Below are 16713 nucleotides of genomic sequence, written 5' to 3'. Positions count from 1 at the left end.
TTTTCTTTCTTCTTCTGCACAGGATTATTCCTAGAAAGAGATGCGTCCTAGAACTTTCATTCCACAACAACACTGTACACTAAATCAAATACTGTATGATGTCTTTATGAAATATTGTTGCGAAGAGTAAACAGCAATAAAACTGAAATGAAATCATATGATGCAATTTTCAGCTCAGGCATGGTTCTGTTATTTGAAATTATTGATTTTAAATTCACTCGGTGATGATATTTTTTCTATAATTCCTCGTTACAGTCTTTGCGAACCCTAAACTTACTCCTTGAAGGATGCCCTGCGAAATACTTAAGAGCACTACAAAATGATGGCACTATTGTGAAAATACTGTAAGTTTAATGACAGTATGATTTTGTACTTATTTATAAAGCAATATTGTAAGAAAAAAAAAAGGGAAGAAATTTTGAGTTGACATTTAAGTGATGGCTGAAGGAGAAACCCCCATAAATAAAAAAATATTGAACTTATATTAACTCTGCCACTTATATCGACAATTATAATTGGTTATGTTTCCTGCTTAGTCAGTGAGATGGGTATATAATTATTTCACTACATAAAGCACACTTTAGAATGCCCAATATTGCATCAGCTTGATTGGAAAATTGTAAATTTCCAAGTTGAGAACTGGTAACAGGATCGCCATACAAACTAGGGACACCTTAGGACACCTAGTTCTGTAAATCTGGTGCACAACAGCAGCAAACGAAAAAAACATTAATAAATAACATAGTTCATGCCGCAGCAATCTTTATCCAAATGGAATCTTCGTCGTAAGGTATCTAGTTTGTAATTAACATATATATATCCCTGACATTACTGACTGTTCAGTTATTGAATCCAGCTGATAGCGATCACTAATTTTTTCTTTCAAAAAATTAAAATGGAAAGAGCATGCAACCATATCTAAACAAATCATGTTTGAATATTTTCACATTTGCAAAAAAAGGGTTCTTTTATAGCTGAGAGAGTTCTTGGAAACCAACCGAGTAAGACAAACATGCATATTTAAAATTAATTATGAAAAAGTATTAAACTATACAATTTTAAACAGTTTCCTCATATAAAGCTGTATTTATTACCGGTGTTGTGGCCGAGTGGGTACAGGTAGTTGCATTTGAATAAATGAGGCTTAGCAATCGGGAGGTTCCGGGTTCGATACCCGGCTGTGTCATAGTAAGGCGGGTTTTTCATCCAAGAGCAATCTACGGTTGTCTCATCTGAAATGACTTTCGAAATTGAAAAGATTCCAAATTTGAGTTAAAAATGTTGAACTGGAAGCCACCCAACATGAAAGTTGTAATCCATACGGTCCTCTCCCACATTAGTGGTGGCTTAGCGTCATTAAAACAACTGCCTGATCATTAAGATTATTATTATAAGATTATAATCAAGCTTGAGCTCCCATTACAGGAAAGCGTGGACAGGATTCGTGACTGAATTCTACAATATTACTATGTCAATGAAAAATAGATATGGTATTTGCACAAACTTACAGTAAGACTTTCAACAATATTGAAACCATGTGTAATTTCTTCATTGGGTTACTTGGTATAAAACCAATTTTTGTTGGGTGGTGAGGTTGGGGGGGGGGGGAATCTTAACCGTTGTTTACCTCAGTTTATGATTCCTGGTTGACCTTATTATTAAACACAATCTTCAAGGGTGGATTTAAAACTTTGGAAACTTTCAAGGAACCATTATGATGTCGCCCCAGAGACCGAAGTCCATAGCTGAGAGACTAGATCAATACTCAATTAATTTGACTTTTTGGGGGGATATTTCTTTTAGGATGTGGGAAATGCTAGAAAGGTTTTCTATCTTTAAATAACTCTGGGCAGTTATTTAAAGTTGATGTGACATTGAATAACATTACCTTGAAAACAAAACATTTCTGTAATAAGACAAGAAGTTTGCATGTTTTAATCAAATATTGACTTTAATAATTTGACCTTCTTTGGAAGTTGTGATAACATCAACAATATTTTATCCTGTTTTAACAGAGTTAGTTTTGCATTACCAATAGACTGTCTATTTCTATTTGAAAAGAAAAATACAGTAAACTAGATTCTAGCTTTAAGATGTAAATATTAGATTTATATTGAGTTCTTAGCCCATTTTTTGCACTTCAATTTTTGTACTGCTGTTAGCTTGTAACCGGTTAATAAGTAAAGGGCTCAGCCCAACCTCCCCAACAACGACACGAGAAGTAACACAAAACTCTCCATACATAACTAATAATTTGTCAACTGTTACATCTTTATTTGTGTTTTGTGCTTAGAAACCTAATGGCAGAATCTTTACCAAAGACTGGTGACTTTGAGATGCAAGTGGCTTGCGCAGAAGCATTGATCCGAGTTATCAAGAAGTCCGATCGGGCAGACTTTGGCAGAAAATGCTTCACAGATGATGCAGTCTTTGAAAGCTTTCTGAAAATTCAAGATGCCTGCTTTGAAGTCGTAAGCTATTAGTTTTTTATATGATAATGGCTGCTCATTTAATACTTCTGTCAAACCAGCTGTTTTGTGTAATAATAATAATAAATGAGACTTATATAGCGCCAAATCAGTGTACAAAAGCCACTGCTCAAGGCGCTCTACAAAGAAAACAGATTAGTTTACAAAAGAACAAGTGAAAAGATGGGTCTTAAGTAGACTTTTGAATGTAGAAAGTTTAGAGCATGTTCGAATGTGATCTGGTAAATTGTTCCAGAGCAATGTACAGAGTAATGGCTGGCACCATCCATATTCATTCTGTAGTAGAACTGTCTTGTTTTGTAATTTTTTTTTTCTTGTATTAAGCTTAAGACAGGAGTACAGTATTTTGAAAGGTTTCTTCATATTTGAGCTTCTTTTCACAGAGTTAATACAATGTCATACATTTTATCTTTTTCTGTTCTGCAGGACTGTCGGATGTTCTTGAACACTCTGAACGAAAAGCTGGGAAACGAGAGACTGTAAGAAATCAAAACAAAGATGATCATATTTGTTATTATGAATTTGATAAGTTAAAGACTTTGATGTTTGCAATTTCCATTCTGTTCACAAGTTTAACCTGAAGCGACTGAGCTTCACGGGTTGATGTTATTATGTCCATGAATGCGAACTGTGACTGATCTTCTGTGAATGATGGTACCTTGCTTTTTGCACTAATCCTCTCGGGTGAAAATTTTTAACGGTTCTTTTTGGTTGTCCCTCTCGGACACCAGTTCTGACTCTCTGCTTGTCCAAACTACAAATTTTTATCGGCCAGAAAATGTGGGCAAAGTAACGAAAAGAATGAACAATATGTAGAAGAGATGTGTGGGCCTGGTAAGTAGATGACCAGCTTGAGGCTAGCAAATCAAAACTCCTCTCTTGCTGGATCATAGGCCTACGACTATTTTTTGATTTTTCAATATCTCCAATTGACATACGACAACACCAATTGATCATTTGATCTATTTTAGGGGATATTCGTAGTTACAATCCCATCTGGATTTGATCTGCACAGCTAGTCCTCCTTCCCACGACCACCACAGTCGATTTTTGGTTTTCGGAAAAGAAATTTGGTCTTCTCTGACGATCGGAATGCAGTTAAAAAGTTCTGCCCTGCTTTTGTACTCCCCTTAGCCCTTTGTATACCTGTCTTGTCACAACTACTGCACTCTGATGTCTTGAGCATCATGCTCTTCCATTTGGTATATATTGAATCCTACCTATACTCTATATTCTTCTACCTACCTACCTAAATCATCCACTGCACTTTGAACTTTATATCCAACCTGTACCACCTGGTGCAACATTTACATTGCTCCTAACACATAAATAGCCATCTCCTCACAATTATTCAAACCATAGTAAATAATGTAATTATTTATGTACATTTGTCTGATGTTGACATATTTTATTAGCTTAGAATGTTAATTGCACGTTTTGTTTTGATGCTAAGACTAATTATTAAGAAATGTGGCAAAGAAGTACACGTCTTTCTGGTCCAATATATTAAACATTTTCATTATTTTCAGAGTGTTTTCGATTCCATGCGACAAAGTCTATCTTGGAACCTACCTGGTAAGTTTTTCTTTTTACATTTTTGTTAAATTAATTACCATCGTGTAACAAACAAGGCTTTTAAATTTGAGTTATATTCTGACAGACTTCAAACTGTGGGTCACGACTTGACAGTGAGTCTCGACAAAATTTTCGATGGATATTTACAGACGTCAGAAAATTTGTCTAAAGTTTTCGGCTCTTGCCGACAGAAATCCTTGAAGTTAATTTGTTAACATCGAGTCCATAGTCTAAGTTAGCATTCATGCATCCTAAGCAATGATTCTGAGGTAATAGGCATCTGTTGGGTCACAGCACAGTCCTCATGGAAGATCCTGGGTGGTGGCCCTACAGGTTTGTGGACCACTGGTTTAGTCCATATCTGCTTGTAGTGTAAACATGCAGCATTTAGATTCTTTGTGAGACTTTGTGAGTGTAATAGTTTGATAGTGAACCAGGTACATTCTATGCTAAGTCTGGTGGAAACAGGGTCAGAGAACCCTCTTTTTTTTTTAAATTCAAAATAAAATAAAACTGTTAGCAAACTGCTTATCCACTATAGAGAGCCTGTGTAATAGAATGTGTAAAAGTAAGTTGGCCTGACGTTTCGATCCTAGCAGGATATTCTTCAGAGGCTAAATGACAAGTAACAGTAACAGAAGGGACAAAAACATGCACAGAATACAGACAGATTTTTTTAAATTCATCAGTATTACACCAAACTATGCAAGAAGCTAAGAAGGCTTAGTCTGAAGAAATGTTCATTCATGGTCAAACTTTAGCTATCACCCTACTGCAGCCATCTGTAAAACATTTTCCTCCATTAAGCAATTACAATGTTTGACTTGTAACTTTCCCCAGTGCCTGAGCACATAAAGACAGTAACGTTTAGTGCTGCAAAGTGTGAGGATAATGCTAATGAACTTAAATAATCAGTCAGTCCTCATAACAGATAATGAACAGTAACCTGTCACACTACAATCTTATATAAGGATGTAACGTTTAGTGCTGTAAAGTGTGAGGATAATGCTAATGAACTTGAATAATTAGTTAGATAATGAACAGTAACCACACTACAATCTTTATTCTCATCCATGACCCTTTTCACTCCATCTTGATAAATTTGTTGACAACAATTTTTGTTTCTTTGTTTATCTGCACCTCCCGACAGATTATTTAGGAGAAATCCACGGTCTTCTCCCATCTGAAATGGTGTTCCAAATTTTAAAATGAAAAGAAAATTCCAATGTGAGCTAAAACTGTGAATTGGATAGCCCCCTGACATAAAGTGTATTACTGTAGTTACATTGCTTTGTGACTTCTAGGCATCGTCAAATTGACTTCCTCCTTCTGCCTAGGTCAATTGTAAACTGGTGCTTCAACTGCAACCTAGCTTTTACTGTTTGCTCCTAGTATTATAAACACAAGTATAAAATTGAGTTAATCTTGTAACAGCCAAAGTGGATATGAATGTGTTGCGGGTTGATACCAGCAATATTTGTTCATCCATGGTTCACAAACTACTGTAGTAACACAGAGTTCAAACAATGCCCCCCCCAAAAAAATATTATTGTAACCATTAGACTATTGCTATTTGATTAAAGAGTTGTTTTATCTTTGCAGTAAACCTACATTTATATTACACTTATAGAATAACAGGTTGCTGTACTTTATTGTGGGGCTGGGCTTTCAATACTTCACTTGAGCACAAAGTAACTTGTTAGTCTGTTTCTTCAGGACTGGTAGTTCTCAGTTTTCACAAGTCTGTTAATTTGGCAATAAACAAAACATAAATAGGCCAGCAACATGGAACATAGACAGCTATGACACCTTATGGAATGCAGGAGTATCTATTCATTTCATTTATTTGTTATTCCACAACAGTATACACGTAAAGTTGATTCAGTTAATATTTAGCATGCATAGGTCTGAAAAGGAAGTGTTATAAGAATCGGGGCTGTGGCCGAGTGGATAAAGGCAGTTGCATTTGAAGCAAAGAGGCTTAGCAATCAGGAGGTTCTGGGTTAGATCCTGGCCGGGTCATAGTAAGGTGGATTTTTCATCGAAGATCAGTCTATTGTTTTTGCATCGGAAATGACTTTCCAAATTGAAAAGATTCCAAATTTGAGTTAAAATGTTGAATTGGAAGCCACCCAACTTGAAGTTGTAATCCATTAGCTCTTGCGAAAGAAGCCAACAGGGGAAGAGGAGAGGTACTGTAGGAGATAAACAGTAGAGGGACTTTCTTTCTTCTCTCCATCCCTTGTCTACTAATCCACTCTCAAACTATGTTTCATGTAAACTTGACAACATTCAACCGGTGCCTTTTTATTTTGTGTTTTCTCTTCCCTATCGTCCTCAAGGCGAAGCGTCCGCAAGGTGACAAACTGACTGAATTTTGGGTAGATTTCAATCAACTGAGTAGGACGATAACCATCTACGTGGCAGAGGAAGAGGACGCAAATGAGGTACATGCAACCCCTTCTCCCATCTTACATAGATCTCTCATCACCCACCACACTCCCACCATAGCCCCACCCCCCCCACCTTCAGCCAGTGATGTCAGTACTGCAGGAAGTAAAGTTTTGAAGGCTACAAATTTGTCTCTAATGAATCACTATGGTTTCTGTGTGCAAAAAACTGCAATACATATTTGCACTGTTATATAACAAAGTTCTCCCATTTTGCCCAGCAGTTTGTGATGCAATAACAGGTAATTTATTCCCTGTAATAGTACGAAACTTGTTGCACAGATCGTCCCTGTTTACTATGGGGTGCTAACGTGATGCCCAACAATTTGTCACATGCAATATAAACTTTCCATATATCTAGAGTTCTGATGCTAAAGGTTATAAATAAATACTGGTATTCTCAAATTGTTAATTGTGCTTGTGTCTGAGTGATGCACGTGGCCTCCGTAATCCACAAACTTGTTGCACAGATCGTCTCCGTTTACTATGTGTTTACTATGGGGTGCTAACGGGATGCCCAACATTTTGTCCCATGCAATATAAACTTTGCATATATCCGGAGTTCTGATGCCAAAGGTTATAAATAAATACTGGTATTGTTAATTGTGCTTGTGTCTGAGTGATGCACGTGGCCTCCGTAATCCACAAACTTATTGCACAGATCGTCTCCGTTTACTATGTGTTTACTATGGGTGCTAACGGGATGCCCAACATTTTGTCCCATGCAATATAAACCTTCCATATATCCGGAGTTCTGATGCTAATGGTTATAAATAAATACTGGTATTCTCAAATTGTTAATTGTGCTTGTGTCTGAGTGATGCACGTGGCCTCCGTAATCCACAAACTTGTTGCAATATGTATTACCACTCAACATAACCGGTAAGAGCAAGGTCATATAACTTGACCTCTCCTCTTATGAAATCATCCAGTCTGTTTGGGAAGATATTTGTGGAAACTGACTAAACATTGCCATCATGAAGTATAATCATGTAGCACTTATATGAGCCAGACACCAATTGAATTATTTTTAATGTCGAGGGTAAAAGTAATAGTTTTGTAACTATGTTAAGTCCATAATTATGTATTTCCTTAAAACTGCTTTAAAAGCTGTTCAGAGTTGGATAAGTGTAGCTATATCAGTAAAAGTCTTATTTCTGAGAAAAAAAAAGAATTTTGAACATCCTCCTTTTTTTCTTCAGATCCTTTTCAGATCTACCTTTTAGTATTAAAGTTCCTTTTTTTTCTTTTTTCTTTTTTAATTTCTTGATATTTTGGTTAGTATGTTTCACCTTGATTTTATACACTGAGCTTTATATTATTTTGATATTGCTAGGAAAATAAAAATTATTATTATTTAAAACAGCTGAGAAATAAAATCCAAGCCCATATTCATTGGCTTCCATACAGCTTGAGGCAGATTCAACTTATTTAAATCAGTGAATTTTGGTTAATACCCATGAGGAAATTTTTAGTTCAAATATGTTTCAAAGTGAAGGTAGTATATACTATATATATATATTCGAAAGAAAATTGCTGTTCACAATGCTCAAATTACAGTAAGAATGTATTGCAGCTTGTGTACACATAACCATAGAAGTAACTTAATATTTGTTATTGTTTTTATGTAATTACAAGTAAAATTCATCAACCATAATTAACCGTTTGGTCAAAACGTAACATTAACATTATTGTCCCTTGCTACGTGATTTGACCAGATTTTACATCGTGTCATCGATCATCTATGTACGTTTTGCAATCATGGAAATAATAAACCAATGGAGTAATTTACAGCATAGATCTTTAATACTTTTCCCTCCATGATAGTAGTAGCTGCTCATTATTGTGTTTAACCCTTTATCAAAGGATTTGTTTTTTGTTGGTTTCGACTGCTTTTGAGTATTTTCCTTTTAAAAGTAACTGCCCACTATTTGAACTTCTTCTCCAGCAGGAATCTTGCATGTGGGAAACAATTACCATATCAGATGATGCAGTTAACAAATGTGACGTTAAAAGTAAGTGTGCTTGTTAACATGGTTGCTGGACATTTGGGCCATTTAATCATTTATCTGGTTGTTTCTCCTTGATTTTAATGTTACAGATTTGTTAAAACTTGCTTTTCTCTCCTCTCCTATTCAACAATGCTTTGAATGTTAATCACATGCATGCTATGTAAATCATCTGCACCCAATGTCATGTTGGTCATATATATATATATATATATATATATATATATATATATATATATATATATATATATATATATATATATATAAAAGCAAGAGTTAAAGTAAGCAGGATGCAGGCGGGATGAACAGTCCTAATAAATTGGCAAACAGCCTCCTAAAGTCCTGTAGAAAATCTGCCCTGTGGCAAAAATTTGCCCATATGTGGGTTTAGCTATTTAACTAGCCTTACAATTTAGTTAGTTAATAATAACATCTTTTGTCCCATTTTTATATGCTAAGAAGGGTTACATACAGTACAATAAGAAAGTGACAAACACATTAGGTAAAGCTGAAAGGTTCAAATTGATAGTTGTTTCTGAGAAGCATCAGACTTAGGGTGAGATTCAAATGAGTGTCAACATTAATAGCAACCAAAAAAATAAACTAAGAGTGGCAACACATATATATTTGTGACCCTTTTTTTAGAGAAACTATGTCACATAGACCAGTCAGATAGACCAGTCAGATAGACCAGTCAGATAGACCAGTCACATAGACCAGTCACATAGACCAGTCACATAGACCAGTCACATAGACCAGTCACATAGACCAGTCACATAGACCAGTCACATAGACCAGTCACATAGACCAGTCAGATAGACCAGTCAGATAGACCAGTCACATAGACCAGTCACATAGACCAGTCACATAGACCAGTCAGATAGACCAGTCACATAGACCAGTCAGATAGACCAGTCACATAGACCAGTCAGATAGACCAGTCACATAGACCAGTCACATAGACCAGTCACATAGACCAGTCAGATAGACCAGTCACATAGACCAGTCACATAGACCAGTCACATAGACCAGTCACATAGACCAGTCACATAGACCATCAGCTGCTTTGTAATTAGTCCTCATGCAGTCTTTCTTTGCTGTCTAGCTCTTCAGACGTTACTCTTTTATTTTTCTGTTTGCAATATTCAGTTTGGAAAGTAATATAAATGTTCATGGAGGTAAATTTGAAGATTTTGGTTTTGGCAAGAAATCTACTAAATGCTTCATTGATAGGACAGAGTAAACTACAAACACTATTTCCTGTTTGATGATTCTAAACCAGTGGTACTCAACAGGCTACCCGTCTCCAAAAAGAAAATCAGCCACAATTTTCTACCAATTGGGTTAGCAGCAGGCCTTTAAGGCCATAGGCTATAGAACCCTACCAGCCTACCCTGCACATTGCTCAGTATGGGTATTATAAAATGATATATATATATATTGATTCTCTCTGGCCCTCCTTTGCTCCACTCCATGTTTCTCACTTTGCCCTGATAGAGAAATGAATTGATAGCTGCTGCATGGTCTACACTCTCTGATGCTTTCATTCTTTTTGCTTTGCATCTGTTTGCTGCCACTGCTACTTTGTCATTATATCTATTTATCTTATTAAGTTTCCTTTATTTGTCTGTCTGTCTGTCCTGTCGGTGTGTCTTCTGCCTAGGGGTCGGTGACTTCCAGCATGTAGAGATATCCCTGTCAGTACCCGCCTCCAAAATCCTCCCTTGCTCTAAGAGTGATGCTAAACGTATACTCATCGTCTTTACTATTGACCATGACTTGCAGTGTCCACTAACTTCATGTTTTCAGCCTGATAAAATCCACAGCCAGGTAAGTCGTCTTAAATAACTGCCTTCTTATTATGTTACCAGTGCGCTGTACAGTATGTTCAAACTCGGTAGCATTTGGAGTGATGATAGCAGCCACAGCACATCTAGTTTTTGCAGGTTCAAACCAAGACCTTCCAAAGTAGTCGTAAAGTTGCCTCAAGAAGCAACCATGGGAAGTTTTAATTTGCAAATTTTTCTTTCCATTAAGTTTTATTACAAATAGAGAAAGCGATCGGTGACCAATAATTTGATCATTGCCCAACATATTCAGTCAGTCTGCTTTTAGCACATGTACATATGTCACCACCCACCGTAGCTTGACTTCATGCAGTGTATTTCATATGTACAGCTTGTAAGCTGATAAAATTCCAGGTATAAAGCCTACCCCTTGGTTCAAAATTCTGAAACAGATTCAGAAACATTTTTTCCGTTGATTTATGACAGAGACCACTCATTTAGTGTAATTGTTATTGTGGACCCCGTTTAGCGGACCCTTACCTTCGGGCTGACTGTCAGCAATTTGATGACCCAAAACTTGCATGTGCTACATATCATTATTTGTGTGAATGATGGTATTACCAATCCAACTTATCATCATTCATAAATGTCATTTTCACAAAGCAACCTACCGTGATGCCAAATCAAATATTTCCTTCATGCCTCACTTACCTGTCTTCCCTGCATATGCACTCCTACTACTGAGCCTATAACAATCAATAACATGCTTGCACTGAGCTGTGATGACCCTCTCTTGGTCATTGCACCTTTTCTTTCCAATTCTACCATTCCAATATATATCATAAACAGGGATGTGCCCAGGATTTCCTGAGTGCCGGGTATACTGATCGCTGTCCCGAGGGAAGGGGTCTAAGGGGAGGGGGGTGTTTCGATTGTGCTCAGGTGCCAAATGCTGGCACTTGTCTAGCTTTTAAGCACATACACAAGTAGTAGTTTTGCTAACAATTTACATTTTTTAACCGATTGAGAGCCGTAAATAATGTTTCTTGCATGCGTAACTGATGCATTATTAGTCTGTATGATTTTGGCATAGACTAGGCCCAATTTATGTTGAATATATTGTTAGGAATGTCGGGATTTTAGATGAAAATAGTGCTGGGCGGGATTCATGATTTTTAAGACAGTGCTGGGCAATAATTTTTAGTGCTGGGCGGGGCCGCCCAGCGTGGGCACATCTCTGAATATACATATAGCAACGGTTTTCCTCTTTTGGGGTTTTTCAACTTCACTGTCGAGAGATCTTTTTATTTAATAACCAAATCTCAAGGGTCCCTGCAGATTACAACCACAAGAAGAAGTCTCTTGACTCTGTCTGCTGAAAGTTCCTTTCATAAACAACCGTTCTTTTGTGGTAAACACCCAATTTGTTTGATATTGACCATCAAGTTATGACAGGCTAACATATTATTACTAGTCTTTGATGATTATAGCTAATTGCTGCTGTGATGGATATTTCATAACAAGTAAAGACTGCTTCAGAAGGTTAAAGAGGTATGTGACTGGTTAAGTTTGTCATTCTCTGCAACTTTAAGTAATTTCTTTACGCTTTGTCCATATATACTGTAGCAAGCCAGCTGAAGATATTGGAGGGATAAATTACCTTTTTTCGTCAATTCTAGATGAAAAATAGGATAAAAAATATCATGACGCACTAGGGAAATATTTCTGGCAGCTGCAAATTCAATAACGTTAAAGTAAAAAGAATAAGCCTAGAAGTTGAAAAAACATAATTTGCCAGATAAATTTTTAGTTTGGCCTACCATTTGTGTTTGTAGAAGTAAACAAAGAGGTGTTTTGTGGTAGGATAAACTTTACGGGTGAACTGTTTAAATTCCTTGTGAACTTCATTTCTATCTGCCAGTTTTAAGATATATTTGAAGTCATTACAATTTGTCTCAAAAGTGAACTTGAAGCAAACAGGCATTAGTGTTTTAATGAGTAAAAATAAGGAGATATAAATCAAATTTTAGGTGTGTTAGGCCTGTGTCCTATACAATTGAAGTATTCTGTCACCTATCTGCGGTAGAGAAAAGAACTTGGTTACTGGATTGAACATTATTCTAGTAACAACAGAAAACTTGACATGTGGTTACTGGTTTGAACCATATTCTAGTGAAAAATGGCCCAAAATTTCTGGTTTGAACCGTCCTTAAAGCCTAGTCAGAGATTTCTTAGCATCTTTAACATTCTCTCTCTCTGTCTGGTGTCTTGTTAGGTTCGAAAGAAATCATCTGAATGCACCATCAAGGTTCTCTTCAAGAGGATGGGTGACGGAAGAGGCATTGCTACAGAAAGCTTTTACGGTGGTAAGAGCACCGCGCCTAAAGGAAAATCTAAGACGGTAAGTCAGCGATTAATTGTGAATAATCTGCATTTGTGTCTATTCAATCGCAGGGATGATTACTTTGTAAGTAAGCTTTTCATGTCATTTATTTTGAAGACTACGGTACATGGTTACAGCATCTAATGTTTGGGGTTCATGGCTCACAAAAAATTAATGAAATGGAGTTCTAGGATACTTTTTGCAAGAATTACAATTGTTAGGCTAACTGTGGGTAACCTAACATGATAGGTTATCATTAGTGTGTAGGCTTTACAGTAAACTATGACTTTGTATTCGGCCTTGAAAAGATTTGGAAATGTCATTTGTATAAAAGTATGGGTACCATGGTATGTATTGAATTCATACTCTAACACTCAGATCATGTCATCCAATGCAATTAATGATCAAGTATCAATTGAACTGCTCAACCCGCATGAAATCTCCATGATGCATTACATGTGAACTGTGCATGGTAACTGTTAGGTCATTGAGTGCTATTTTAAAACATTTTGCCAAGAAATATTATCAGACATGATGGTAGGTGAAGGAAAAAAGTTCAAGTTGAAAATATCGGTTTTGTATGACAAGACTTAAATGCAAAATGACAGAAACTGGGAAGTTATACATTATAATGGAAATGAGCACATAAAAGTTTTGGTTAGCATGGGATTTGAACCATTAAACCATGAAGTTACCGGATTGAATCCCATTGTAGCCGAAAATTCCCCCTCCCCTTTTTTTTTTTTATTTCCAATAAGGCATGCTAAGTTTCAAGAACAGTGGTGAGGCATAAAATATTGAAATTTATTCCATCCTTTTGATTGAGTGCTTTGTGCAATCATTCTTTTTTTTTGGCTTCTTCTTCTTTCATTTCTTTCTGTTATTTCCTGTCTTTTTTTTTCTTTCTTTTAATTTCTCCATCCTTGTCAGAATTGAAGTTGAAACTTTAGCGTGGTATTAAAACAATGTCTTAATCCTGAATAGTTCCAATCTTTTACTCGTGATTTATGTTTCAGTTTTAATTATAATAAAATGTCTCGGCGGGGGAAGCAACTTACATCGAAGGCAGCTGCATGTACTATTGAATTTGAAGGCTAGAATTCACCATTTTACTTTCTAGCATGTTTTGGGTTATAAAGTAAGAGTAAGAGTTAAAATAAGTTTATTGATCCTTAGAAGGAAACTGCAGTGCTTGCAAGTCAATAAAACATAAAAGAATAAGAATTAAAACCACAAAGACAGTAAGCATGAAAAAGCAGCAGGCTGTACAGATATGGCAAGAAAACAAATCTAACATTTAAAATTAATATTATGAATTTTACTAGCCTGAGGTATGAAAGATAAAGGATAGCGGGTATTGGAATAAACAGAAGAAGGCTGCCTGAGCAGACAACTGTGCGGGATTACTTGTCTCACAAGGTGGACATGGAGGGGGTGATTACTGTCAGTCCAAAGGGACTCCAGCTTGCTACGTGCAAGACAAGACAGTGGTGAACACAGTCCACCTCCTCCTGTACCTCACCTCACCAATATGATGACCTTTGACATTCCTATCCTACCACTGTTGCAACCAGTCAAAATGAAATGATTGAAGATTTCCCTCACAGACATACAGTATTGCAGGGACGTAACTCAACTGTGGGTAATTGATGATAGTCTCTGAAATTGGACCTTAGAAAAAGTGTTGTAATTATGCATTGAGAATCCACATCTCCCACTTCACTTCTTTTGTTCCATTTTTAAAATTTGTTTATACTTTTTTATAATGTTTCATTTTCTTTACCAAGGAAACTTCCAAGTCACTTACCATACCTGTAAAGCGGACCAAGATATCAGCACCTCTCAACTCCATGAATTCTCCTCTTGGAAGCAGATCCAGTGGTACCCAAGGAAAGAAGCCATCATCAAGTACAACAAAAAAGAAAAATCCAGGTGATTTTGAAAATTTGATCATTTTATTTGTTAAATCTTCTCCAGTAATGTTGCATGTTGTAACAATTCTTCTCAGCTAAGATGTTCAGAGAAAACATAACCACAAACCACGAACGTTCAGCTGTCGATTTGAGGAAATTTCTGAACATAGAGGAGACTTGTCAGTTGCAACGAGTGGACTCTTGCCCCACTTCTGAGCACACTATAAATGTTCTCCTTCTTTTTTCCCTCCTTAAGATGTGAACCAACCAAAGACTCCTCAACACCCTGCACCTACAAAGAGGGTGAAGACTCCCCTAAATGTGACAGTCTCAGACAAAGCGTCCTCTGGCAGTGACACAGACAAAGGACAGACAAAGAAAGGAAGCCCCGATCCCAAGCTATGCCTTCCCCCTGTGGCAGTAAACAAGAAGGATTATCCAGCACCAAAGAGATTAGATGATAAATCCGGTGGTAAAGACGCTGCTGAGGGAGGTACCAAAGATGATGGTACCCCACAGCGGAAATCAGATGGTGACGTTCGGGGTGATGCTGTCGTCCATTGCGGTGATGAAATCATGGGAGAGGATAGAGGTGAGCAAACCTGTGTAACACAAGCTAACGAGGAGCTTCATGGAAACGAAAAAACAAGTTCTTCAGTTGCGACTGCAACTAATCACACAGAAGCAACTTCCTGTGAGGGCCTACGCAAATCTTCCATTCCCAGAGACGGCTTAACGGCTTCAGGAAATGATACCACAGGTCGGAAGCCGGATAAAGTCCAGAAATTGTCGACTACCCAAGTCATTCCCGAAAGCCAAGGGTCCCAAGTTGTGATAAATGAAACCCAAGAGGACACTGCAGATATTTGTGAGAATAAATCCATCAATCAAAATAGATTTGACAGCCAGGCTAGTGAGAGTGAGAAAAGCCAACCAAAAAAGAACAAACTCACGAGGCCCAGGCCGACCGGGGGCAGAAAAAGACGAAGTCCACGCCTGGAGGCCTTGGAGAATCTCAACGCACTCAGCCCCCGCAGGAAGAGGAGATCGCAGAGAGGTAAATTCCAGCTTTATTCCGAAGAGAGCAGACTCCTCGAAGATCCAGATGAAGGTTAGACAATACATTATTTCAATGTACAGTACTTAACAATACTATAAGCTGTTGCGTTCTTTATATTTCTAGGTCGTATGACACAAGTCACAGGGTAAATGCAACCTATTATGGTGCAGGGGTGGGCCATGCTGCTTTGTGCCTTCTCTAGAATCTTCTAAATTTCTCTATGCCCTTTGGGGAATGTATCCATTTGAATCACTGGTTTAAAGTGTCTGACCTGGTAGGCAATAATTGGAATGGTGTTTTTAGTTAAATATATCGGCATTATCCATTGAGAGAATGTTGATTTCTTTTCTTTTGTCTGATAAAATGGAATCTTATGTCTGTGGTCAGGATAGGCTAGATGGCCTTATGAGTGTTGGTGATGTTGAATTTGTATGGTAAACTTAACAAACTGTTGAGTCACCTATTACTCAGAATTGATTTACTTAAAGGTTTAGTAGATGTAGACGGAGATGGGGAGGGTGGTGGGGGGGGGGGGGGGTGGGGGTGAACTATCAAGTAATATACTACCGCTAAATAATTGGTTTCTCACCATTTAGTTATTTTCCTGGTGTCACTTTGCATGTAAGAGGTTTCTGAACATCTAGTTAGGAAATGAATTTTCAGTTGATTAACAGATTGTCTTTCTCCCTTAAGAAATGATATGACAATTAACATTACTATTAGCATGTAATTAATTATCATTTTCTCTTTTTCAATTTGATTGTTTTCTATTGTCAGGGATGATCGTTCCCAGTACATACCCATCCCAGGATAGTATGGAGGACTTTGTACCTGACGATTACTGTGCGGCACCTAAATATGATGAGAGGTGAATTAATCAAATGTGTTTGTTTTATCTACGATTAGAGGTGTTCCTAACTGACCTTTGAAGGAAATTTAGACAATTTGGTACTTTATAAATGAAGTAGACACCCTTCATGTGCTTCTCCAGGAAGTGCATTAGTAGTAACTTTCTCCATGCTTTGTTTTTGGTATGCGTGATTGCTG

At 37.1% G+C, this 16713-nt stretch overlaps 1 protein-coding gene across 4 annotated transcripts in view; it reads left to right on the top strand.

Annotated features, from left to right (window-relative positions):
* LOC139973268 (uncharacterized) overlaps nt 1-16713 on the top strand; it is a 61334-nt gene that overhangs the window by 20872 nt on the left and 23749 nt on the right. For 3 of the 4 annotated variants that reach the window (XM_071979823.1, XM_071979824.1, XM_071979821.1), the window contains exons 7-17: nt 256-344; nt 2294-2471; nt 2916-2968; nt 4019-4064; nt 6407-6511; nt 8463-8529; nt 10187-10353; nt 12586-12711; nt 14481-14625; nt 14863-15717; nt 16444-16534. In XM_071979823.1, the coding sequence (XP_071835924.1) occupies nt 256-344; nt 2294-2471; nt 2916-2968; nt 4019-4064; nt 6407-6511; nt 8463-8529; nt 10187-10353; nt 12586-12711; nt 14481-14625; nt 14863-15717; nt 16444-16534 (1922 nt within the window). The remainder of the gene's footprint in view (nt 1-255; nt 345-2293; nt 2472-2915; nt 2969-4018; nt 4065-6406; nt 6512-8462; nt 8530-10186; nt 10354-12585; nt 12712-14480; nt 14626-14862; nt 15718-16443; nt 16535-16713) is intronic. The other variant, XM_071979822.1, reaches the window with a different exon arrangement.

Source organism: Apostichopus japonicus, chromosome 9 (assembly GCF_037975245.1).
Source record: "Apostichopus japonicus isolate 1M-3 chromosome 9, ASM3797524v1, whole genome shotgun sequence".
In the NCBI taxonomy this organism is placed as follows: domain Eukaryota; kingdom Metazoa; phylum Echinodermata; class Holothuroidea; order Aspidochirotida; family Stichopodidae; genus Apostichopus; species Apostichopus japonicus.
The sequence above is the reverse complement of the archived record's forward strand: the minus strand, read 5'-3'. Positions and strand labels throughout refer to the sequence as shown.